The sequence below is a fragment of the Anarrhichthys ocellatus genome, unplaced genomic scaffold, assembly GCF_004355925.1.
Source record: "Anarrhichthys ocellatus isolate YVR2014 unplaced genomic scaffold, GSC_Weel_1.0 scaffold27, whole genome shotgun sequence".
Lineage (NCBI taxonomy): Eukaryota > Metazoa > Chordata > Actinopteri > Perciformes > Anarhichadidae > Anarrhichthys > Anarrhichthys ocellatus.
In genome coordinates this window covers 3,162,567-3,189,316 of record NW_022280057.1, presented here as the reverse complement: position 1 = coordinate 3,189,316, position 26,750 = coordinate 3,162,567, and the positions used below count along the sequence as shown (strand labels likewise).

The window sequence follows — 26,750 nt, the reverse complement described above, 5'->3', positions numbered from 1 at the left end:
GTGTGTGTGTGTGTGTGTGTGTGTGTGTGTGTGTGTGTGTGTGTGTGAGGGGACGTTGGAAAAGGTGTGAGGACTGAGAATGAAGACTGGGGCAGTGAGACCACTGCTTATTAAACGCCACAGCCGGACGTCCTGCGGTCATCTCATAATAGAAACCGCCTTGTGGTTCCAGCCGTTGGGACAATACGTTTCTCCCACACGTCCTTTTCACTTTGGTTTCACACAGAAGTGACACCACGAAGAATCACATACAAAATGAATGATTTCATGGCTCCTTAATCATTCAGTTAAATTGACTACATGTAATACTGTAAGAATACTAGAGTGATGCAAGGAATGTCTAGCTTATTTTATAATTTTGTTGAATTTGTACGTGTAATGCTGAAATGATTAGTTGATTAATCGATGAGACAGAATGATTCAAAAACAATTTTGATAATGAATTTATTGTTTAAGCCATTTATCAAGAAAGAATACATTTACTGGTTCCTGTTTCTCAAATATAAGGCGTTCCCCTGATTAATATAACTGTAAATTGAATACTGATGTCACCCTGGGCAAATAATTGCACATTTTTGTGATTTTACAAGCTTACCTGTTAATTAAATGAGTAAAAATTAAAGATTAGCATGTGTTAAATATCACTTTAATGTGGAATTAATGTGTTATCCTGGCAAATAAGGCTAAAACAATTACTCAATTAATCTTTGGTAGTAAATCAACAAAAAATAATTCTCACTAAAGTCAAGAGAAAGGGCAAAAAATGTAGTGTTTTCAGCTTCCAAAGATTTGAGCTTTTGCTGTTTTTCTCGGTTTTACATCCTTGTATGTTGAATATTTTTGGATATTTTTGTCGGTTGGACAAAACAAGATAAGACGAGATGTTGCTGAAGACGCCATATTGGTTTCTGAGAAATTGTGTTGACTTGTGTCACTGCTTTAAAGAATCACAATCAATAATGATTGTTTAAAATTTTAATTCTGAATTTCCAGGCTAACAAACTCTAATCTTTCTTCTGCCACTTACTTAGGTTGTCAACTAAAAAACAATCAATATTATTTTTGATGCTCCTCTCGGTAGCATGAATACTACTTGTGATTGTTCTTCTTTTTTTTCTTGGGGAACATGAAAAGAGTCAAATGTAAAGTGCAGATGAGCTATTGGCTACATATTGATGCGCAGTAACAGAATCGGCCTTTAAGACCCAGTTGAACCCAACTACAAGAGCTACATATTAAGTTTCACAGTTCAATCAAGTCTTCAGCTCAGCTCTGTTGTGCCACCTGGTGTTTCTATTTCCATCTGAGGTCTGCAGAGCGATCAAAGAAGCTGAGACCTCGGAGGAAAGCTGCCAGAGTGGAAACAGAGAAGCGGAGTGAAGGAGGAGACACCAGTTGGTTTAGGAGCAGCTTGATGGCCATCTTCTAGTTCAGCACACTGGCTGTCGACTTTTTATTGATTTGACTGAGCTGTGTGGGTGACGGGATGCTGACGGCGCTGCTCAGGGACATTACACTTCCTGAGGTCCGACACTGAGGCAAAAATCACTAGCTGCCTATCTTCCTCCCCCACCTCCCCCAATCTCACCTTCTCAGCTGTCTTAATATATGCAGATAGTGCCTGTGTCCAAGGATCTGATCGTGATCTTCCTCCTGATTCATCACCAAATATGAATATGTATGAACTGTACTATTGGGCTTTTTGCTTGTTTATTGTGGAACTACTTGCACAGATATCTCTGAAAGATTGTCAGTCTGTAGTACAATATTGTATTATATGTACATAGATGGATCAATCAATATAATATGATATTGTGATTTAAGATTGACATTCAGGTATTTGTTTCAAAATATCACAATTACCAAGTTTTTTATATCACCCTGTGCTCAACCGCATCCGGTTATTTAATTATAGATATAGAATTATCAACTGAATTACCATCAAATGTACTACTGTATATCCCGATATAAATCACTGCACTACATAATGAGCACTATAGATACAAGTATCTATAAAGCTATTTAGAATTTTACACTGCAATACTGATTTATATATAGATTCAGAAACTGTTTTTGGTTAAAATAAAAAGGATTGTAATGTCTGTCTTTGAAAGAAAAAAAAAAAACAGTCCTGCTCAGTAAATTATAAAATGTAGATTTGACCTACTCCACTCGGTGATGATGTGCTATGACTCTGGACAGCTGCCAGTCAGCACAATCAGACCTTCGCTGTAATCTACATATGGACCAACAGATGCCTGTCTGTGCTTGTGTTTGCACATTTCTCATGAAAGCTTTGTGCTTTTCTCCCCTTTCATCTTAAACCCCAAATCATTACATATACCCTAAATCCATTAAAGGGTTTAGTAGTACAAACATTTGTATTATGAGTGCAACGCCCACATGTTAGTGACAGTCTATCAGTCTATTGTGGATGTAACCAAAGCACATACAGCAAGAACTGATGAAACATGGCCTGAGGACGACACAGGGGAATACATGGGTTACTATTGTCCCCTGCTGACTGACAGACTGAGCTACTGAATCCACTACTGAGGCCACATGTGACAAAACACACCTGTTACAGTATAATGCCTGCGGTGCTTATCGTGAGTATCAGACCAATGCCGCTCAATGGGATCACTGAACCTACAAGTCCTTCTGAAAGACAATAAACCCATCAGTGGTAGAGAACAGCAGTATTATCCTGACCTGGGATTGCTGCGTAATCCTGCGTAGATCTAAATCTCACATAACAAGCAAACAAAAAGGAATAATGGAAGATAATCTCAACATGAGTTTGTTTAACATTTAGCAATTTACTCAGGTAACTTGGATTAGGGTGGATTACACCTCCCTCCTTGGGACTGTTCTTCTACTTCTACGCTAACCTGCTGCCCAGAGGAGGAAAACAGCAGATTAAAGACCATAAGATTTGACCACCACTGACATCTATGACACATACTGGAAGCAAGATCTGTCTGTGCTATAGAGGGCCCTCAAAGGATGGGCAGGGGACGAACACTAACTTAAATTTGTTTTATATTTCGGTTGAAGATCACAGAGGTGAAGACAAAAGCAGCCTCTTACAGATTGATTTTAGGATATGAGAGGATGGAAATGTCTTTCGGTGTGTTGCACGTGAATGTGGGTCATATGACTCAATAGAAAAAGATTGCAGATGTGGTCCAAAGATATATAAGACAACGACAGGCCGTACATGGCCACCCAGGACATTGAAGGAGTAAAAACACTATTATCAGTTTTGAAAGGAAAATGTTCAAATACCACAATGATCAGAAATCAAAGACCTGGAAGACTTATTTGCCTATGAAGACCTGTCACTGGACATGGACTAGACTTTGAGAATTTAACAAGGCGGCCTCATTTGCACCTGATATTAACAAGTGATCCGTCTCTTGATGTATTTTCTGGATAATGACATCCGATCCACAGGCCTTTGCATTTCCACCTGTTAAGTTAGGCAGGGCTGGTGGATGTACCAGGTGAAAGAAAGCAATGCCATGGATGGGTATCATTTATTTTCATCACTTTTTTAAAAGTTAGACTTGCTAGCTATTGCTAACACTTGTAGCTTTTGCCAGGTGTTTCCAAAGCAGAAAGAGGAGGAGTAAGGTGACCTTCCAACTTGATTCTTTTCTTAATATTGTGGTCATACTATATGGCTAATATCTACACCTGGCTGAGAGCAAGCCAGTCGTTTCGATCCCATGAGTTTGTCCTTATCCAGATACAGATCGCATGTTAATGTCAGGTGTAAACGGAGTTGTCTTGAGAGTAAAAGAAGCTCTGTTGTGTGGGACTGACGGATAGGGCCGGCTCCCATACAATCTCCATATTACCTGCAATACAGCGTTCAGGGTTTACAATATCTTTGGCACTATGTGGGACACCCATAAATGTAAGCTGAGACATGGAAGCAAGTGAGCATACTGGACACAAAGACCTCATGTACACACAATGACAATGAGTCCAGACTGCTTCCACAGCATGAGACCATTACAACAAGTCACCAGGAGAGAAGAAAACTCTCTTTCTTTCTTTCTCTCACTCCCTCGTCTCATCCACCCATCTGTTCATAATGGCTTCTTATTCATCGATCTATCATCCTGCTCTTCTGTCAGTTGAGATTGTGTGTGTCTGTCTCTTGTCTCCCAGCATCACAGTGGATGTGCTTCATGTCCCGGTGGCGTTGCACCACACAACACTCACTTGGCTGCAGACCCTCGGGACAGTAATGCCACAGAGACTCCCACTGAACCTTGGCAAGTGCACGGCACAGGCTTCGTCCAAATTGTTAAATAATCAATGCGTTGTCATGGTAACCGGTCCTTGCACGGCATTGGCCTGCAAGCCCGCTTAGCCACCTCCCCCCTGCTTCACCTCTCTGGGCTCTCTCACTGCAGTTTATGCGGCTCTGTGCTCACACATGCCTGGCCATCGGCTGGTTGTGCCTGACTGCCTGTACACATCACACACCTCACACACACACACAGACACATACACACACACACACACACACACATACCTACACGTACACACACACACACATCTCACACACACCATTCCTTTTTAAATCCAGACGTCATGAGTTCAAAAATGACGTTAATGCTGCAATGGAGTGAGGAAACAAACACCTCTATTACAAACATTGACACACAAATGCATCAGCTGACAATTGATTTCATCTGATCATACTGTATATTTAATAGCTCATGGTTTTGTGTATATATATATATATATATATATATATATATGTATATATATACATATATATATATATATATATATGTATATATATACATTATTTGCTTTCTTACCGAGAGTTAGATGATAAGATCGATACCGCTTTCATGTCTGTACGGTAGATATGAAGCAGGGAGGGAATGTTAGCTTGGCTCTGTTTAAACTGGTAGCAAAATTCACCGACCAGCACCTCTCAAGTTCCCGAATACTAACACTTTATATCTCGTTTGTTTGATCCATACAAAAAACAAAAGCAATTACGTGAGGATTTTGTCACCTTTGGGCAGATTCAGGCTCGCTGTTTCCCAATTGTTTCCAGTCTTTATGTTAGGCTATAGGTTAACTGGCTGCTGGGGGTTAGCGTCCCATTAACTGTGCCGACGTGAGTGGTATCTCATCTAATAATCAGCAAGAAAGGAAATAAGCGTATTTCCTGAAATGTGAAACTTCTTTTATTTTATTGTTTTATTAGACTTTCATAATGCAACATATAGCCACTCTTTAATGCATATTTACCAGTGATGCAGTAAAGAAATGGCAAAAAACTAACAAAATGCGCTGCAATTGGTCAATAAACTAAATAAACACTGACCGTCAAAAGAAAATCTAAAAGATCTAATTTTAAATGCATGACGTGTACACAAGCTGCTGATGACAATAAGGCCCCATCTTAGGAAAGTCAAACCCTGGCTTTCTTCTTCAGCTGTCAGCATTTATTTCTTTTAAACCCTCCCCTTCATCGCAGGTAGAATGGAGGGCAAGAACAAGAGGGTTCACATGTGCAGATGCGACGGCATGCTGACAGGGCAATAACCCCTTCCTCCTTAGGAAACATTTCCACATCAGTTCCTCTCTGGCCAGGCACACCGACATGGCAGCTCCGTCTCCAGTGGTGACATCGCAGTGAAATATGACAGTCAGCCCCGCTCAGATGAGGCACCCAGTCAGTCAAATGATACAGCCAATGCTGAATCAAGCTCTTCCTCGGCCTTCAGTCAGAGCTAATAGCAGATACATGTAGGACGACAAGGCGTGCTTATGTTATCTAAAAGTGTGATGTTCCTTCATTTTCCGATGCCTCGAGCGGTACTGCGTTTATGTTTTCCTGCAGAATGTGGGATGAGAGACGCAGTCAGTGGTGCTGCTCTGATCCCCTGGCTCTCATTGGCCTCTCGTAGGCCACGCTGCAGTCCAATCAATACCTACTCAATTACCATGCACCCAACATCTCATTCACGCTGTGGCCCCCCCGTGCCAGAGGGAAGAGGGAAGGAGAGAGGCAAGGTGAGAGACGAAGTGACAGATTGATGGAGCTGAGAAACGCACGACAGCGAGAGATGTCTTACTCGCGGACGCCGTCGAAGCTCAATGTTGCATTCTTTGTCGGGGACAAAGGCGGAATAACGAGATGTAATAAAGAAAATCCCATAGCGGCAAAGTTCAACTGCTCCCTTCTCCTGCTACAACGCCAGCCGAACTCAGGCATTCATTTCAATAAGGACGGCCACGAGGAAATTAATTAGCTCACCCATAAAATGGCCCCATTAAAGCTAAAGGTTTTCTGATTTGTTGGCTATGATTGAGCATTGTGACTGTCTCGGCCCCCTCTCCCAAGCCCTCCCCACGCATGCCGCACACGCACATTCATGAAACCATAATTAATAGCCCGTCACAGCTGTCAGCAGCGCTCCCTCCTCATCTTTATGTAATATTACAAAAGCATGCTCTGGCTTACCTCTCTGTCATGCTGAGCAGCTCCAAATGAGAGCTGGCTAGTTTGACCTTCACAAGTGCAGCCACAGAGGGAAATGTACTTAGCGTAATGAATATTCATCACAGTGTTGCTGGAGAAGGCCTTCTACAAGTCTGCAGACAATTGATCAGGTTTGAACATGGCAGTGTGTGTGTGTGTGTTTGCGTGCTTTAAACTTTGATGTACATACAGTATGTGGACATGTGTACTAATGACTAGATCACAATTGTTGCGGATGAATCTATGAATTGATTTTAAATAAAAGAAGTGACTACCCAGTTCAGCACTATCAAGTACTGCACATGTACAGTATATAATGCCACATTGTAAGTGATGCCTCAGTGTTATTTCTCTGATTGAGTTATCCCTGCTACTAATGAGGGGGCGACAGAACTACAATGATTTCCTCATCGTCAATCATTATTGGTTTTTTTTTTTATCCAGATGCACTATAATGTCAGTAACTGTGCAGCTAATTTAATATCACGCATGCCAACACCAAGAGGCTCCATCACAAAGTAACAGCCACGGTGAAAGTTACCGATTGGAAAGGCCCCATAGTGAAGGAAGCCTGTCATGTGTGAGTGTCATCAGTATGCTTCCCATGATCCCGCCTCCACTGCTTCCTCTACATCAGAGATCACTGCAGCGCGTTACCTCACAGCTCTTGACTAGTTGCTATCCCTTGTTGCTAAGCTGAGAGAGCTGCTAAGCTCGTTCGTCTCTGGCGTTTTGGATCCTGCGCCGAGTATCGGTGACGGCCTAAAACCACACAACTGTGAGCGCTTCCATTTTGATGCTTTCACCTCTGTCACATTGCAACCTCAGTCAACAACAGTGTACGATATTATTCATCCGCTGTGGTGTCATTATGGAGAAGTGGATTCGTTTGATTGATGCATTTGAATTAATCTTCTTTTCTGTTTCTGTTTTGTTTGAGTGTGTGTGCTGTTTGGTCTGAGTGACACCTTTAAGATGCTGATGGTGTTGCTGAGGTAACAGTCTTAATTTGACATGACCAGGTGAGACATTTCACTGTACAAACAGGTTAGTCACGCATCCAGCAATTTATATACCTACAAATTGCACTGCTTCATGTGACATATTTGGTTGTGAAGGTTTTCTTTAGTGTAAACAAAGCAAACTGCATTGAAGCAATACTTGGACACTAAATCAGATCATTAGCTCAACTGAGTTATAGGAGTGGATTGATACCACAGTGAAAAGACAGTTAGCGTAGCTTAGCATAAAGTCTGGAAGTGGAAACAGCTAGCCTGTCTTTGTCGCAGGGTAACCAAAATCTGCCTACCAGCGCCTCTAAAGCTCAATACTGGAACTGTTATTTATCATTTGTGTAGTTTGTACATAAACCAATGGGTTTATCAGTGACGGGGTTCTTAGCTTTAGAGATGCTGCTACAGGCAGCTCTTGTTAGGGGGCCGAGGCTAGCTGTTTCAGTTTTTATTCTAAAGTATAGTTAGAAGGTATCAATCTTCTGATCTACCTCTCTGCCAGAAAGTGAATTTCCCAAAATGTCAAAGTGTTCCTTTAAAAAAAAGGTGTCAAGCTGCCTCCATCAGTCTCAATTCTCTCCTTGCAGCTCAAACGTATTGACTACAGGAACTCTGAGAAAAGTATCTCACAGCAGCTAAAAGGGATGCACATAAAAATTAACAATCTGAAACGATTTACTACCAGAAAACACACCTGATGGTCCACAATGCTCAGTACTTTTACAACGAGAGCTCTCTAATCTGTTTCACTCTGCTCTGATTCACTTTTGTCACCTTCATTTCTCTCGTTCATTTTCCTGAGCACCCCAGAACACAATCTTCTGAGCTGCAATTAGTCCCTTCCGATTTTAGACTTTTTCGTTTCTTTTAAATGGGAACATTGGACTGTGAGTCTGCTTCATGAACCCAACGACGTAAGAAACACTCTCCCCTTAGGCCACCATGGTCCTTAAACCCATCTGATGCAAAAACATTTGTCTCTCATTTCCTTTTATGGCCTTTTAAACCACAAGCCTTCACTTCACTTTCTTTGTCTTTAAATGTGACTGTACTATTTTAGACGAGAACAAATGGAATCTACGGCTCCTCAGCTGATACTGGTCCACAAATCAAAATCACGAGACAGCGATAAAACTAGCAAATACAGAGCACTTACAGCTCCACTGTAAAAATACAACAGTGAACATAACAAGGCTAACTTTGACCCAAAGCCTAATTAAAACCATTCATCCCCACCTCCCAGGGGTCTCCGAAGATGAAGGCCGTCTCTACATACAGCAGCAGAGATCCTCCTGTCATGGTTGAGTTTTCATGCTGTTCTATAAGCTCCACATGGGAACGCCCACACGTTCACATATCTCCATTCACTACACTAGCTTGAGTTTTGGCTCACAATAAGTGTAGGTGTTGAAAGTGATGAAGAATTACAGTAAGTAGGACAACGGGCGAGGCAACAGAAACACGAGCCGTGCCTCTAGTTTCCCTGTGATAGTTATGAATACATGAGCACATTTATCCATATGCTGATGTATTTAGCGCCAAACAGCAGAGGGAAAGAAAAACAGGGCATTGTTTTTAACGTTTGTAGCACTTTGGCGATTGCCAAATCAATCTGCCTCCTGTCGAGGGTCCAGATTTACCCTTCTTCTCTGCCCACCTCGGGTTGTGTTCAGGATTCACAGCGTCCCCTGAAGAACGCGCGATTAATGGACTGAAGCACAAACACTGATCTAAAAAACACTCAAACATTAAGGCTGGAACGCTTTTAACAGAGGTTCATGTGATCACAGACTTAATACCAGCTGGCTGTCAAAACCTGCTCCGTTGGACAGAATATACGGGGAAAATATATGGACTCTGTCCTTAAAAATACAATTTAAATGTAGTGGGATAAACAGTAGTTGTGAATTTGTAATATGTCATTTCTCAATGAATCTTTAAACTTAACAAATTAGAATTTTATGAATACAACCAGTCTGATTTATTTGATAGCAAAGCAGCTCCTTGACAATTAAATTAAAAAGCAGATAAGTATTGTGTTGAGGAGATTAGTTATGAACAAACAACATCATGAGATTAAAATACTGTTTAAGTTTCAAGGAGGATTTGTCTCCACTGTTAACAATCAGAATTACTTATCACTTAGACAAAGTGTTCCACAGGATAAAAAAGGGAACATAAACATGTACTGACTTAATATTTTATCACAAAATAAAATGCAATAATGCTTTGACAGGCCGTACATCAGTGCTTGTAGAAAAAAACTAATGGCAATGTGTTCTTTGCGTCTACTGAAATACACACCTTCCCTCTGAATTTGAGAAGAAATCCACCTTTTCTTTTGAACCTTGGTACACTGAACATTATTGTGGTAAGAATGACGGTTTATTCAACGCCCTCAAACTTAAACATTTTAGGTGAATGCGCTGAAGTTGCATCCCCCCCTCATTCCTGCCTGCTGAGATATTCTTGCGAGCTTATGCAGGGCTTGGATGTGGCTGATTACATAATTGGACATTTTAATGGTGAATATTAATCCACAATGGCCGTATTGGGTTTTATAAGTAGGCTGATCAGGATCTGCGGGCTCACAGTAAGCGGCGGCATTCTGCGGACAATGAAGTTCTGGGCTGGAAGAGCTCTTTATGTTACACAAGTGGCATGGCTGACACAGCAGAGCACCACTACAATGTTCAATAACGCCGCTCACCACATACCTACAGCTCACTTTCAGAATGCATTTATCATTTTGTAGGATCATCTCAGATGCATTTTCCTACATATGAACAGATTGTTTCTTTACTTGTACTCTGGTGTCAGTGCGGCAATGCAAAAAAGCTCTCGGAAATCCAGAAGGCTTCAGCAGCCTGCGTATCAACATTGCAGCATGTGGGTAATTAGCTAGCTGAGCAGCAAAGCTACTGTGCAGCTCTGATTGAGCCTGCACCATGGCAACACACAGGGCTGTGTCTGAGCACATGCTCATTTCTGCCCCCCGCCTCCCTTCCTCGCCTTCCTCTTCCTTCCTTACTTCCTTACCCCTCGCATCCCTGTCTTTGCGCCACACCTCCCATTTCTTCACCTCTTTATCTGCTAAATGTTTACTATCAACACACTGTATTCCTTATTATTATTCCCAACAATACCCACTACTGCCATCTAAAGTATGATAAAAGAAATTCACAAGTACACTTACTCGCTTTCTTGCCAAGAGTTAGATGAGAAGATTGATACCACTTTTATTTTTGCATGCTAAATATGAAGCTAGATGCCAGAAAAGATTTATTTAGCTCAAAGACTGGAAACAGCAAGTCGAGCCCTGACCAAACTTCTTCTTTTTTTAACTCAGCCAACCAGCACGGATTAAACAAGCTTAATATATATAAGTTTTAATTAGTGAGTTTTAGAGGCACTGGTAGGCGGATTTATTTTTGACCTCCGGACAGAGTCATGCTAGCGGTTTCCTGCTGCTTCCAGTCTTTATGCTAAGCTAAGCTAAGCTAACTGTCTTCTGGGGGTAGCTTCATATATAACGTACAGATATGAGGGTGGTATCAAACCTCTCATCAACTCTTTGTCAAGAAAGCAGATGTATACATTTTCCAAAATGTCTATTCTTTTGACATTAGGATAAGAAAAGATATTTAACGAAAATGACAATGTTTTTAGTTGCCTAAACATTACAACAAGTGGGAGGAGGGTTATAAATTGTGAAACAATATTGCCACTGAAAGTAAAACAAAAAGGATATGTTTTCTCCTTGTCTTTAATTAATACATAAACAGATATTTGAAAACTTGCTGTATCAATGACAATGCCATCATCATAGACTCATCCTTGAAAATTAAGTTATTAAGTTCTCAATCTCATGAAACTGTACAATACAATGACGCTTGTATTTTCTGTTTTAAAAATATCAACACATTTTTGTCAAGTCACTCAACAGACATGTATTTATAAGGTGCAATGCGATTAACCCTTCATCTGTGTGAACATAAGGAAACATTAGGGTCTGATGGGTTAATTGTGTGTGAACATTAACTGTTACAGTTAATCTGAATTTAGTTCATCCCATCCAGCCCCGTTACATCTGGACGAGCACAGTCTGGGTAAAAAAAGGCATCTTGCAGTTTTAAAAGTATTTAAAACAGAGCAGGTCCTCCCTCTATGTGCTGAGGAGACATGACACTGGCATTTCACAATAATGTGTCCTGATTTATGTCCAGCAGCTATGTGAAGCACATCAAAACACAAAGGTCTGCTTTGTTCTTCTCTCACATGTCTCAGCTTGCGGGACTTCATCTTAAAGCCAACTCCATCTGTTAATGTGGAATGGCAGCAGTTGGCCTTTAATACCACTGTTTATTAAAACAGAAAATAATTCCATATTATGGAAAAAAGTCATTGTAGTTTACAGCATCTGAGTTAAGATTTTAGTTGTTTTTCAATTTGGGCGATTATTCTTACATGTAAAAGTGTAACAGCAGTAGGAGAGAAGTTTACAGTAATCTGGAGTATATACTATAGAATCAGCTATCAGGGAATGAAAAATGACTCAAATAAAAATTCCTATTTGCGAGTATCAATGTATTATTTTGTCAGATGCCTCATGAGCAATACAGACTTTGCTTTAGTTGCAGTTATGTATTATTGCAATACAATGCAATTATTATTACAAATGAGCAAATTACATATTGCATTCTTATGAAAGACCGATATGATAGCTTGCGTCATACTGTACTTAACGGGTGTGATCTGTGATGAAGTGTGAATTTTGCTGAAACTTTTCGATAAAATCCATCTGGCCTTGCTTTGACATCTGCCAATTGGCTAAGTACCAAACCTGTGCTATAAGGCTGGTTCACACTATTTGATCGAGTGGGATAATATATCTATCTACATATTTAAAAGGTTAAGTATTTCCTATATTCACCATAAACATACATGCGATGTGAATGATGGGTTGGCGGTTATTTTCTAGTAGCCTTCATTTAGTGATAAAACAAACTCAATTGTGCAAAACACATGTGACTGCGAGCCTAGACAATCACAAAGTCAACACGTAAAGCTGATGGACTAAAACATAAATATAATCAGCCAATCATGAAGTTATTATTACTGTAGATAAGTAAGAATGTAGCTGCCAAGTGAGATGTTCGACCACTGGCTGCTAACCACTTGCTATACGCTGAAACTATTAGCATTACATGTTAATCCAGCAGATGTATACTTAAATTTGACCCTCAATACTGCAGACATGGGTATCTATTGTTGACATTGTTGCAAACAAGGAAATCAGGTGTTTTAAGTATATTCCCCCCTTAAACCTGTCTGTGATGAACAGGTGAGCAGGAGAGGCTCAGCTGCAGACTGAATGAGCCAGTATGGGGGTTCCTCTAATGGGTGCAAGATGATCTAAAAAAACAGAAACCTCAGCATGTATTGAACTGAAATTAAGAGTCTAAAAAGGTATTAGCGTGTCACCTTCACTAGCATGGGTCCTGCTGGTGATTTTGAGAATCACTGTTGCATTGAGAGGCTGGTTTGATTGTCAGGTGGCTCAGCCTATCACACCTAGCTGTGGTGGTCGCTGCTTTCCAAACCACTGGCAAGATGGCAGCAAACCATAGAACCAACTTCCAGTCATAAAAAAAAAAAAAAAAACATTAATCCAGAAAGCTATAGACATTATGTCCATATTGCTCTACAGCTTATGCTACATAAGACCATTTGAAATTTTAATCTACGGAATAAAGGTGATGATATGAGGAAGAATTAGGATTTGGCTTGCTTTGGGAAAGGTTTTGTTACATTGTGGAGAAATATTAACAAAAATGCACAGACACACAGAGGGAAACAAAAAGTAATAAATCCATAAAAGCAATTTCAAGGCAGAGATGTACTATCAACAGTGTAATAAGATGTATGATATTAAGCTGGGATTGCTTGTATTGTTTATATCTGTGACAGGGCGAGGGCATGCTCTCTCTTTATCTCTCTCTCTCTGAGATTGAGATGTGTGTTTCTGTTTTTCCAAACTAAGCTGGAGTCTATTCTCATAATGACTGATAATAAACAAGAGGGACCGGTTAAAGGATCATCTGTGGTGCTATGCACATACAACAGACATATGTCTGGAAAATGTTTGCTGTCCTCTCATCTTGTCAGCTCAGTGGGAAAACAGGAAGTCCATGTGAGCCAAACATATGCTGTCACAAGCTATATGTAGGTCTATACTGTTCACATAACGAGAAGCTGCAGGTGCAAAACACAGATTATACATATAGGTCCCAGGGGAGGAAGAAAATGTATTCAAATATTGTTGTTTGTGCTAATCCAGGACTGCAGCCAAAGAGGCAAGAAACACTTAAAAACACATTCTGTAACTAAAATGTTTACTGAAACGAAAGAGAGGTTTAATGTATCAATCTAATATACAGCTACATTTGTCCTTGAGCATATCTTAGAACAAGTCACCTCGAATGCCCTCAATACAGTTTATGTGCACACTGATCAGTCCAGATTTGATGAAATTCATCAATATTATTGAAAATGATTCATGCTGACCAACGTGGATCATCAATCTGATGTTTAACCACCTTAGTGTGCAACTAGACCTACATTTAAAATAATAAAAGTATGGTATCAAATTAAACAACTCATAGCATATATGAGCCAATAAATACAATGTTATTGTTAACATTTGGGTTAGAATAGAGGATTTAACTGGATATATAGTGAATACTAATGTCATTTGAAAGAATTAGACCAGATTATGGCATGTGTTCAAAATCTCCATCATATATAAAGTAAAATGATGTTCAATTAAAATATGCACCAGAGATCCTGCTGTGACATACAATTCTCACCAAGCTAAGTCTGCTTTAAACATCGAGTGACAGGGCGTAGATGCGGTGTTCCTGTACATACTGAACTGCACTAATCATACTGATAGTTTGCTGCTGCAGCGTCCTCTCTGAATACTGCTCTACACCCGAAAATGAAGCCTTTGATTCGTACTATGCATGAAAAAAGAAAGAGCGGAGGAGGAAAAGGGCAGTGGAAGACAGGAGGGGGATGATAGAAATGATGAACACTGAAAAAACAACACACATACAAAAATGAGAGGCCAGACCAAATGGCTGAAGGGCTGCTTGGATAATGCATTAGACAGAGATGGCACTCAGAGCAGCTACACATGGTAAGAAATGCATTGCTTCGCCAAATGTCCTCAACACACATACACCCACACAAACACACGAACACACGCACACACACACACACACACACACACACACATGTTCCCAGAAAATGGAATGATTTAAAAATGTGAACATTGGTTCACCTTTGAAGCTAAAAAAAAAGAATTCCCGTACATCTTGATGTACTGCAAGATTTGTATTCTACCTGTGTTCTTACTGTCAGTGCTATGATAAATAATAAATGAGAACTGTAGGGCTTTTATGATATGTCATGTATACATGCAGTCTAGTGTGTGAAATAGCTCAAAATAATGGTAACACTTTGAAATAAGGTGAAATAATTCCTGAGCAGTTACCAATTAATGAGTGAGGACCAAGCACTAGCGAACAAGTAGTTCCTATTAACTCAATTAAATAATTAGTTTACCTTTAAAGACATGTGAAGCTGTGAAGCTGCTGCCTTTGACTTTCCTCTTCATAGAGAGACTGACCTTAAAGGTGCAGTGTGTAGGATTTGGCGGCTTCTACCATGTACCGTGTGCCAAGCGCGTAGGAGAACTACGGTGGTACGACGCAAAAACTGAAAAACGCTAATGGTGCTTTCTAGAGCCAGTGTTTAGTTTGTCCGTTCTGAGCTACTGTAGAAACATGGCGACCACCTCCGTGACGAGGACAAGCTCTGTATGTTACGTAGACATAAATTGTTCATTCTAAGGTCACGAAAACACCACAAACGTTATTTTCAGGTGATTATACACTAAAGAAAACAAACTTATCAATACTATACTCCATTTCTGCCAATAGATCCCCTTAAATGCTCTGTAGGCCTTTTTCACAGCAGACATTTTGACTTGTCATAGCACGTAAGGCACAGGTGACACACCAACGATGGCTCCGTTTTATGTCGTGTAAACCATGACAGTGTGACAATGAGACAGCATGCACGATACCAGGATCCTGAAACTGAAGCAGCTTAATGAAATTCGGCCATCATTCATTTAGTTATGTACATCTGTGCTTTTCCTCCTGTGACAAATGTCGAAATGTCTTCTGTGAAAAAGGCCTTTACATATCAGTGGAGGAGTTAGCTAGCTAGCATCCAGCGTGACTATCCAATAATATGACACAACGATAAGAATGAATGAATGTAAAAGTGCTCCAAATATACTGTTACTTCTCAAATTAAAGCTGGTGTTCAAACACCGAGGAGAGGAAATTACTCTGATGGCTCACATGGTAAATTCATCATTATGTACATTTACACATTTCTCCTTTCTGACAGAAATGCTCTTTTCATTCATTCATTGACTCCAATAATTTCTGCTCAGTCATCTCGTATCAAGCCATGGTTTACTACTATAAATATAACTCAATACTTCCTGCAGATGTTTCAAATTAAAAGCCTACCTAGAATAGGAGATATTATGCCCTTTGAACCAAGGATCACTCTTAATGTGAAACATCTGAGCAGGAAGTGCTGGGTTTCATTGACACTATCTTAAAAGCAATTTAAAAACTGCAAAATGGAGGCGACTGAAGGTAATTATTGAATGAAAACAGTATTTCTGCTAGTGAAGAGGGGTGAGTGTGACATGATTATATTGCTGTACGGATGGAACTAGTGCTGTGGAAATGCATGAATTCATCAAGACAACAGGAAAACATGGAGGAAGCTCTATGTTTCTTCAAAAGCAAATTAACATAGGAGCAGATCAGAAAACTGGAAGGCTTCTGATGAAAATATATAAAACAGGGAATAATTATAAAAAGCCTTAGCCTGTTAGCAAATGTACGGTAAAAACAATTAGAATGTGCACCAGTATGCAGATTCGCAAATGTGTACAAACTAATATTTAGACACTGCTCATTAACACAATATCTATGTCAGTCTTTTCTCTGGGACCTTATGATTATCTACTGTTTAATCACTGATTATAAATCACTTGGAACCTAATTATTAGTTATGGGTATGCATTATTCAGCAGTTAGCTCCTGTTAATATGGAACTGTACTACTCAGTAGTTTGTTTATTGGAAAGTGTTACCAAAATAACAGCTGATATGATGGTTGAGTAAAAGCAATGAAAGCACAAGCACTGTTGAAAGCACCCACACACCCCCACAGAGTCAGAAGGCTGAGGGACTAGCTCTTCTCTGGTATTGATTGGATATACACATATTCCACGGCAGCATGTGGGTGATGGAACTGGTGCACCTTGCTGAGAATGCTAGCACGTTCTTGCTAAAAATGAGGGTAGCATAGAAGGGAAAAAAATAGCTTTCATATCTGTACATACAATCTATCACACACTGAAGTCTGATTCTTTTAATTAACAGCAACAGAGATGGCAGCGCTTAACGCTGCCATCTCATTCCATCAAAGGCCCCGTGTCCCTCGCTTCTCTCTCTAACAGAAAATCTGATGCTTCCATCGCTGAATCAGGAGTCCACTCTGCCCTGCACAGCACAGTCGCATTTCTAGGCCAGTCGCTACTGTGATCAGCAAAAAAAACAACTAAATAAAACAAAGCAGGCAAGCAAACAAACAAACAGCGTTCCCCTCCCTTCTCTTTTCTCCTCTCCTCTCCTCTCCTCTCCTCTCCTCCCCTGGCTGACAGCGAGAGCCGGTGAGGGGAACAGGCGAGCTGATATGGGGCTGAGCCCTGGCAGGGCCTCTGACAATGACCATATGGATCACAGGGGCATGGTAGCCTCAGCTTCCAGCAGGACACACACCTCCACACACACGATCTGCAGCTTCAGGCAACTGCACCTGTAAACTGTGCAGGAGCCTATATATGCATCACATGGCTGTAGCCAAACTGCACTAATGAGTAAACCACTTGATGAGCATTAGAATCTGCGTTGGCAGAGGACAAAACACATTTGTCCTCTGTGAATTCTGCGTTTCACAGAGGACCTCCGTGTTGAATAAGAGCAGATTCGCTCTGTGCGCAGTGCAAAGGTAAAGCAGCACAGGCTTTTAAGAGAATTGTAGGAGGTGGGATTCAACACAGCTGAGGTCCTAGGTCACAGCTACAGCGGCTCCCCATCACAGATCAACCGCATCAGCTCCTATAATGGTGGCTCGGGCGTGCTCCTTGCACGCTCACGTAAACGTCTAACCGGCCTTTTCTCAGGCGCTCCGTCTCTAACCCCTCTCGCAGCGCGTAAAAAGCTAACTTTTGTCAAAGTGCACATAAATATTGCAGTGCACCTTGTCTCTCTTGTTTCGTAGTGCACTTCTTATGATTCACCATCCTCTCTTAACCCCAAAATTTTCATGGGTAAAGAACACTTTGTTTTTGGGTAAAGGTCTGTGTCGTGCAAGGGTGTGTGTGTGTGTACTTGTACTATGTGTGTGTGCAAGCGCAGAAGGGAAGATATGATGTACGAGGTTTGCTAGCAGATAACGAAAATGAAATGATGTGCTAAGAATTTGTATGACATCATTAAAATCTGTTTCAGTGTAAATTAAAATTATACAAATTTAATGTTTAATGCCGTACGAATACCAAAGCATTGAGTGCAAAGAGATACAATTATTTTCTTGGATGAACCACACATCTACGTTGCAGCATGTTTATCGAAACATATTGAGTTAACTGCTGCTCCATGTAGTTCTTGTACCCAAATTCTTTGTGCAACAAATTGTAGATTTGGAATGCCAAACTTACAAATTTGTACTACATTCCATTTTGAAACTATTTTCAGTTAAACAGTAATGGCATATATAATCTTGTACAAAGCCTGGTAGCTAGTAACATAGACTGTATATAAGAAGTACTGGTTCTTATTGCCTGAATCGTCACACAAGAGTAAAGATGGTGGACCTCAGATGACTGTAGCTGTTCTACATTCTCACTGGAGCAACCCGAGTTCATAAAACTAGTGTAGAGCTGTTCATGTTGTTAAAATCAGAGATCACTGTGGCGAAAATACTTCTAAATGTGCACAGTTTGCAAGAACACTTACAAGAAACGGCAACGTTCTGACATAATATCTTGCAGGAGGTTTAAGCACAGAGGTCTGTTTAAAACTACGCAATGTTTTAATGTAAAAAGAGAAAAGTATCTCCTGCTGCTTAGGAAAGATCTGGCCAGTCGGCCCAAATTGTTTTTGTGACAACTCACAAAGACAAGACACTCCCTCAAGTCGGAGGTACCAACCTGAGATTTTTTGCATCTTTTGTATCATTTGGTCTGAAGCAATCCCTGTTTGGCTGGATGGCTAAACATGAAGTTTACTGATACCAAATCACATGTTTTCTTGGTGCTGAAATTCAAACTCTTCTGCAATTAACACCTCGCTGCTGGTGGATAAATCAGACATTATGTTAGTTTGCAGCAGATGCAATAAATCACGACAAAATCCAAAGGAATTTGGAGCGCTCGCCTGTAGCAGGTTTCAAAACATTTCACATTGTTAAGATGAATACAGGGTTTGAGCTGCAGTATGGACAGATCTCAAAGGGTAATTACACTGTTTCAGCCTGTTTTCGCCTCCTACTGACTCCTAAAAAATAAACGTTTGTTGGGGTGAGAGGGAGGGACAGTATGGGGGGTGCAGGGTCCTTAAAGGAAATGTAATCGGATGCAGTGCAGTGTTGAAGCTTAAAGGTGATGTCAGTGGTAGGACATCACTGGTTGGATTGTACTAGGCAATAATTATCATTTTTGGTGCTGTATTTTTGGTGTCATTTATTTCAGAATTGTTAAAATTCTAAGCATTGAATATCATGTTCAATTATTCAATTTTCAATTAAATTTATAAATGTACAATTTTCACTTGACTTAAATGCCATATTATACATAATCAAACCAATACACACATGATAAAATCAATAATGAAATGCGAAAGGAACAAAAAAGAATTTTGGAGCAATCAGTCTTGGATTACTGCAAGAAGAAGAACCAAATCATAGATCGGGCCAGAACTGTCACATCTAACAACAAGGACCACTGCTCTATTAAAGAAAGGAGAATGCACCAAGTGAAACAAAAATCTGGGGTTGAAAAAGCCTTCAAACTCTCCCACACCTGGGATGTTGTCCGCCAAGCAACAACAGAAGTCATCATCTTGACACTTCTGGCAAGACATAAAAAAAAGTGACCAAATGGCAGCCCACTTCACACCACTGCCTGTGACGTGAAGGACTTCTACAACCAACAGTGTGAAGGTAAACAAACACATATTGTGTGTCTAATGATAAGAAAAAGCTTCACAACAAAGCAATGCTTTCAACATATCCTTGTTTCTCGAGGTCAAAGTTGCCTGGCCTTATGAGGAGTCTTCCTTTCATGAGTACTAAGAGCCGGGGAAGACGGAGGAACGCTTGAGAAAAATCTTATTGGGTCATATTTTGGGTTCGGGCTGTACAGCTTTAAGCCACCTCTCGCTAAGCATCATCCATAACATCCACAACGTCTTATTGCTTTTCTCCATTCTTCATTTGCTTTTAAATGCAGCCCTCACCTGTTTAAAAGGTGTTCATCCTGTTATTGGACGGAAATGTGTTTTCTAGCAGCTCTCCGCTCTATTCCTACTTTACCCAACATCCCGAGGGTTGACGTTGATGTGTAATGTTACACACAGTATATGTAAACTTACTTCTCTTACTTAGTACTTGAAAAACAAAAGTGCAGCATGCATTATGTGTAACATTGGACTGAATGTATTGAAAGGAACGGCACCTGTAGGTTTAATGAAAATGTCCATCTTGGTGTTATCATTTAAACTAGATTTCTGAGGAAAACGTATATGGATGTGCTGAGTGCATTCAATTCCATTCAGATCACATCATTTCTTGCCTTTTTCTATTCCAAGACAAGCTTGTATAAATCTCTCTTGATCTGATGAGAATATTGCAGGTTTTGGATGGAGCCTTTTTTAAGATAACAGCAGGGGATCCAGCTCAAGACATGGAGCACATGGAGCACATGTAAATCCCATCCGTTAATACTCTCTGGGTTGCTCTTACAGGAATGGCAAATCAAATCCGGCCCAAACCAAATCTCATCAGACAGATGTACAAACCAATGATACCAATAAATCAATGTGACTATAAGAGACACACATACATACACGAGCACAAACATTTATGATCGAGGCCCGAAGGCTTTCGAGTCGTAGTCACCTCTGGGAGTGTCTGACGTGGAACGCCCACCGTGCCTGTGCTTTCATTTAAAACACCACAGCCACTACAGAGGCCTGTTCTAAACAACGTGGTCTGGCAAAGCATTCTGGACCAAATCTTGATGCTAATAAATAAAGTAAAATCCAATTAATATTTTAAGCTAATCATAGCCACAGAGCTGGAGAACACACAAAGACATATTGGAGCCCGGGGGGCTTCTGACTGAAGCTCCCAGTAGACTGAGGTCACTACTTTTCTCAGATTTAAATTCAAAAGCTCTTGTTTTAAAGAATCTTCTTATAATCCCAACTGGAATCATCCACAATTAACCTAGCGAGCTCTTGACAAAAGCGGCACAATTTTTTTCGTAATAAAGATGACTGAGGGAAAAAAAATGAACATGGCATCATGTCTTGGGGTCGTGTAATGATTCCCTCACACATACATGAAATGTTCATGGCTACAGAAGCCATTTGAAGCTATGAGAAGCCAGCTTGGATCATTCTGAACGACTGTGTAAGGTTATTGCTTTTTCATCGTGCTAGCATCCCAAAACACAAGTTGTTATGAAAGCTATAAGATAATAGACGTGCGTGGTTGGGCGTGTGTGATCACTGCCCTGCTCTCCGGCTGTGTATAGGTAGTGGGGGAGGGGTAGCGTTCACATTTCCCACCCAAGGATAAGCAATGGTAACTGGGGAGAGCCGAGGAAGGCGGTGCCTGAGTGCATCTCCGTCCATGCCGTGTGCTACGGCCCGTTCATAGGAGGCGTACTGGCCGCTTGCATGCCTGTTTTCAGAGATGGAGGGACAGATGCTTGTCCACAGTGTCAGGGCTCACTTGCTTTCTCTCTCTGACAGCACCACCAACTGCCTCCTCTTACATAACCCCCTCCCCCTCTCCAGGCCCACTGCCTGCCTTTATTCTTTATTTCTCTCTTTTTCAACCCTAGCATTTTCACCCCAGTGACTGCTGCTTTTTTCGCCCCACCACCATCCATCGCTGATTCATTCTATTTTTATTCCAATATAGATGCTCCTGGACTGAAAGCATGAATGCCAGGTTGGATATTGTCTTCCAGAGTGTTTGTGTGGTGCACATTCACATGTTAGAGCAGGGGAGCAAGGATCCTTTGAAAGGATAGGACCAGATATGATTCCACAGAGTGGTTTATCCATTAACAACATAAGATCCCAACACGAATCACGACGGAACCTATCTAGATCCTAATTTGTTTCATTGTAAGTTGCATATGGAATGCTGGAAATGAGCAGCAGAAAATTAGGTGGCAGTACTGTTGGATAGTAAAATGCTCCATGTAGGCAATAAAGGCTTACATAATCACATCTGCTGTGAGCTTTGGAATGTGTGAAACATGAAATAAGCCTGATTGGTCTGGAGGAAAAAGGCTTCCAATAGATTTTACACACGAACCAAGAGAAAGTGTCAATCTCTTTTTTGCCTCTTCAAACCTCCCCTTGGTTTGTAGTAATCTGCTAATATCAGTCAGGTTGCGGTTCATATGTGGGCTCAGCTCAGGGGGATCTCTTGCACTCTGTCACTGAAATTTCAGCCTCCATTTTACCCCTGTGCTTCTTCTCACCTTCCTTCCTCCCATGGCCTCCCATCTCTTGCTCAAAACCCGATCCGACATAAACGGAGGGACTACAAACGATGCAGCGGCTCCACTTGCCGCAAATACGAGACTACATAGACACATACTCATGCACAGCTAGAACCATTCCTTGAATCTCATGCTCACCGAGCTACCCTTCCCCCACACGAGCTCACTCTCATGCTCGCATCCATGCACCTTCCTTAATTAAAGACTGCGCTTCTGAAGCCGTTATGACCTTTTATCAACTGTGATTTATAAACACATGTAAATAAATGGGGATAATAGAGACAAAATGGACACATGTAGAGAGGCAGTTTCATTCACACTGTGCGGCACGTATGACCGGCAGCGTTTGGGCACAGATTACTGCTGATTCCCTTTTTTTTTTTTTTTTTTACACACAACACGTTCATTATATTGTTAGTCTTTTGAGCAAAATTACTTGCTAAAAAATAGAGGCTAAATAAGAAATGGAACTGGTATCAGAGATCGATGTCATCATCTCTTTCTCTACTCCGAGCTAATGAGACACAATCCTACAATTAGTTGATCTCTGAGAGATCTAATTCTTACAATCTAATGTACAAAGTCTGTCGTTAACGTCGCCGTTACAAGCTTAAGAGATAACTTAAAATAATTGCAAACTGCACCCAAGTGCTGCTTCAGTGAATGAAAATGCACCATTTTTGGCCTATGGTGACTGCATCGGCGTAAGCCTTTGACGACATACACTAGGTGTGTTAAATGTATAAGCATTAGTCATCTGCATCAAATCCAAACATGAAGATCATCCCTATGTGTGTGCAGTGGAACTGGATCAGTCCTGTTCTCTTCTCTCTGCTCTGCTTCCAATAGAGGAACCACAGTCAACAAATGGGAAACAGGGGGCTTGAGATGAATACTAAATATGAATTCTCTTCTATAAATCGACAGCTGATACATGATGGGCTCCGTTTTACTACAGCGGCAGCTCATCTGATCCCAGTCCTCCCCAGTCAGGCCCCACAGGCCCGAGCTATCTAACAGAGTGAGAAAGATGAGTTACCTGGTCATACCACTCCCGGTTGGTACAGGTGCACTCGGGCCACCATCCCGCTTGTCCACTGGAGTTGTTGCCGTTTACTTTGGGGCCACATTTGGATTGGCCCTTTGGGTTGGGGCCTCCAGGGCCCCCACCAGCCATAATCTTGCCCTTACTTCTCCCCAAAGTGCCCCCTCCTCCTCCTCCTCCACCTCCACCTCCACCTCCTCCTCCTCCACCTCCTCCCCCCATGCTTCCACCTCCCCCTGAGGCTGGAGGGGGTAAGGTCTGGCCTCCCCCGTACCCAGGCGGGTATCCATAGGGCTCGGCCTGCCAGTCTCCTCCATATGACGGGGCGTCCATCCTACGCAGGGCAGCCATACGGGTCACCTCATAACATTCTGGGCACTTGCAGCAGTGGTGGTGTTTGTGCATGCTGGCTGCGCTGGCTGGACTGACGCTGAGCTGAGCGGCGTGGCACTCTGTCTCTGCTGCCTCCTCAGATCTCGCACGGCGCACTGTGATCGGCTCACAGAGCGCTACTGCCGACGGAAATAACACTGATCACAGAAATTTTCTACAGATTTTCCCTTTTTGTCAAATCCTGTCACTCTCCGCTTTATTCCTCTCGGATGTAGAAAAAAAAAAAAAAAGATCAAGAGGGACGAGAAGCAGCAACAGGAAAACAAAAATACAAAATGGGCACGTAGTCTTTGTCCTCTTGACGTAGAAGATCAAAGGAAAAATTCAAAATATTGTATACGACCACACAATCAGAGACCAGCCCCGATGGTAGAAATTTCCTCTTGCTTCTCTTGGTTCACAGTGATACGCATATAAATTCATAGATATATATATATATATTCTTTTGTTTATATATCATATATATTTACACACACAAATACATATAAAAATATTAATATAAACAGACAAGCACAAATACAGTTATGTACAGGGATAAATGTATATATATAAATATCTATATGTGTGTGTACAAATATATATATAGATATATAAACAATATGTATAAATAAATAATATCCGCAGATGAAAATCTTCTTCTGTTCTTGGTATCTTCTCCGGTCTGTCAAAATCTCACGGTTTTCCTCCTGCGTTGAAAATCGTTGTCTTTCTCTCTCTGTCTCTTTTCTCAGCCTGCAGAGAGGAGCTGAGCACTGGATCGCCTCTCAGCCAGTTTGCCCTAGATGTGGATTATTCAGAGGGATGCAAGCAAGCAAGAGGGAGATGGAGAGTGAGAGACACAGAGGGAGAGAGAGAGAGAGAGAGAGAGAGAGAGAGAGAGAGAGAGAGAGGCAGGGGGGGAGATACGTAGCAGCATCCCTCCAGCATCTCAGCCCTGACAGCCACAACCAATCAACTGGCAGCGCTGCCATCAGCAGCAGCAGCAGCACCAACAGGACTGAGCGCTTCGCTAGCTGCTCTTAAAGGGGCCGCAACAACTAAACCTCACTGCTGCCTGCCTTGGGTGAAAAGGTGCTGCTTCACAAATCAAGGCACAATGACAACATTGTATTTGTCTATTTCCTCAATAAAAAAAGGTCAGGAAGTTGTAGTCTGCAGTCTGCCAATGCTGACACGCCCCTGATCCACTAATTGTGAGTCTAATCCACGTTTTTCATCAGACCAATGCAGCCAAAATCCAACTTACAGTGAGCAGCCCTGTCCCTCCGACTGGTGACTGGTCACCTCCGCGGTCATCTCTAGTTCAGCCACAGATTTAACAGCTTTCATGTGCACGTGATTGGCAACCTCAGGCTCTGTGTCCCAGCACACATCTGTAAATAATCTCACAATGGAAGCAGGTGCAGCAGATGAACATCTTTCTTTTTTCTCCTGGGTTTCGCTAGACCTGCCTCTCAGCAGTGATGCCTTTGAATCACGCTGCATTACTTTACACCACTCTCTACCTCTCTTCCTTTTTTAATAATATTACTGGCAAAGCAGCACTGCAGTTGAATTCATTTCACTGTTAAGTCCTGCCCATGTGCAGTATTGGGTCAAAATATGCACAGCGAGAGAAAACTGCACTCCTGAAGCCTCGATTAAGAACCATAAGTGAAATATTTTATGTTCACAATGATGACATCAACACGTGTACGAAACCAACGAGATTACACGCTTGGGCTTTCGAGTGGGTGGAGGAAGAGATTGAGAGTGAGAATGTGTGAAGGGAAAAAAAGAGAGAAGGAGAGACTATATGCTTTCATGTATGTGTGGCGGTTATATTTTCAGTAACGTGATTGGACTGCCTGTGAACAGTTTTTCAAGCTTATGAATTTGTGGGTTGATCACAGCTAGATATAAAACATCATGACATTGAGGGTGAAGGTTTATTTTTTTTAGAGACCGAAGAGGGAATGTTACAGTGTTGCCATTAAAGCCCTGCATATATGCATTATTAATGAAATGTGACGGGGGAACAGAGCTGGGTGTGTCTGCATGGGGGGGGGGGGAGAGTACATTTGTACAGAGTCTGCATGCTACAGTGCTCATGCATGAATGCTGTTTCTTTGTTTAGACTAAAATATAAGACATAGCGCCTTCAAACTGTCTGTATATTAATGTGTATATGTGCAACCTTCCTGTTAAATTTTAAAACATTTCCCGGCGAGGGCACACTGCATTATGTTGCAGCCCTACCAGGAGGCACACACAGCAGGCTCAGTGACACTAAATTACATGCAACACTAACTCACTTCATTATGATGATATTCTTTCACTGTAACCTACAGAGATTTGCCAAGCAGCGAACAAAAAAAAGGAGGAGAAACTTGGGCATCTTTTAAACAGAGACTGAAAAAAACACTGAATGCCTCAAGTTAAATTGTCGGATGCAGCCACAAACCCAGCTGAAGCCAATCAGAGCAGTGAGGCGGGGCTTCGAGGCAGCGGCTTGAAAGGACGATGTAAGCATATCGATCACAGCACACATGACCGGGCACATGTTGCAACCATCCTTCCCTAGCCCCGCTCTGTCTCTCTTATAAACTGTCCTCATCACATTTACCACACACAGAGTTTGCGGTTACAAAAAAAAGACACACACACACACTGTACGGCACACAAAATGAGGGAATGGCCGGCAAGATACACATAATGAAGGCAGGAGACGGACAGAGAAAAGAACCTCTGCGCTGAACGAAGACAGATATGTCATCTGTATGGGCGGGCGCACACACACACACACACACACACACACACACACACACACACACACACA

At 41.4% G+C, this 26,750-nt stretch overlaps 1 protein-coding gene across 7 annotated transcripts in view; it reads right to left on the bottom strand.

Annotated features, from left to right (window-relative positions):
* The window catches only part of dlg3 (discs, large homolog 3 (Drosophila)), a 69,432-nt gene that overhangs the window by 25,774 nt on the left and 16,908 nt on the right, over positions 1-26,750 (bottom strand). For 2 of the 7 annotated variants that reach the window (XM_031862925.1, XM_031862926.1), the window contains exon 1: positions 23,534-24,738. The exons of 2 other annotated variants lie outside the window; for them this stretch is intronic. In XM_031862925.1, the coding sequence (XP_031718785.1) occupies positions 23,534-23,944 (411 nt within the window). In that variant the 5' untranslated portion in view covers positions 23,945-24,738. Of the gene's footprint in view, positions 1-23,533; positions 24,744-26,750 lie in introns of those variants that run through there. 3 more of the 7 variants (XM_031862928.1, XM_031862929.1, XR_004213299.1) reach the window with 2 other exon arrangements.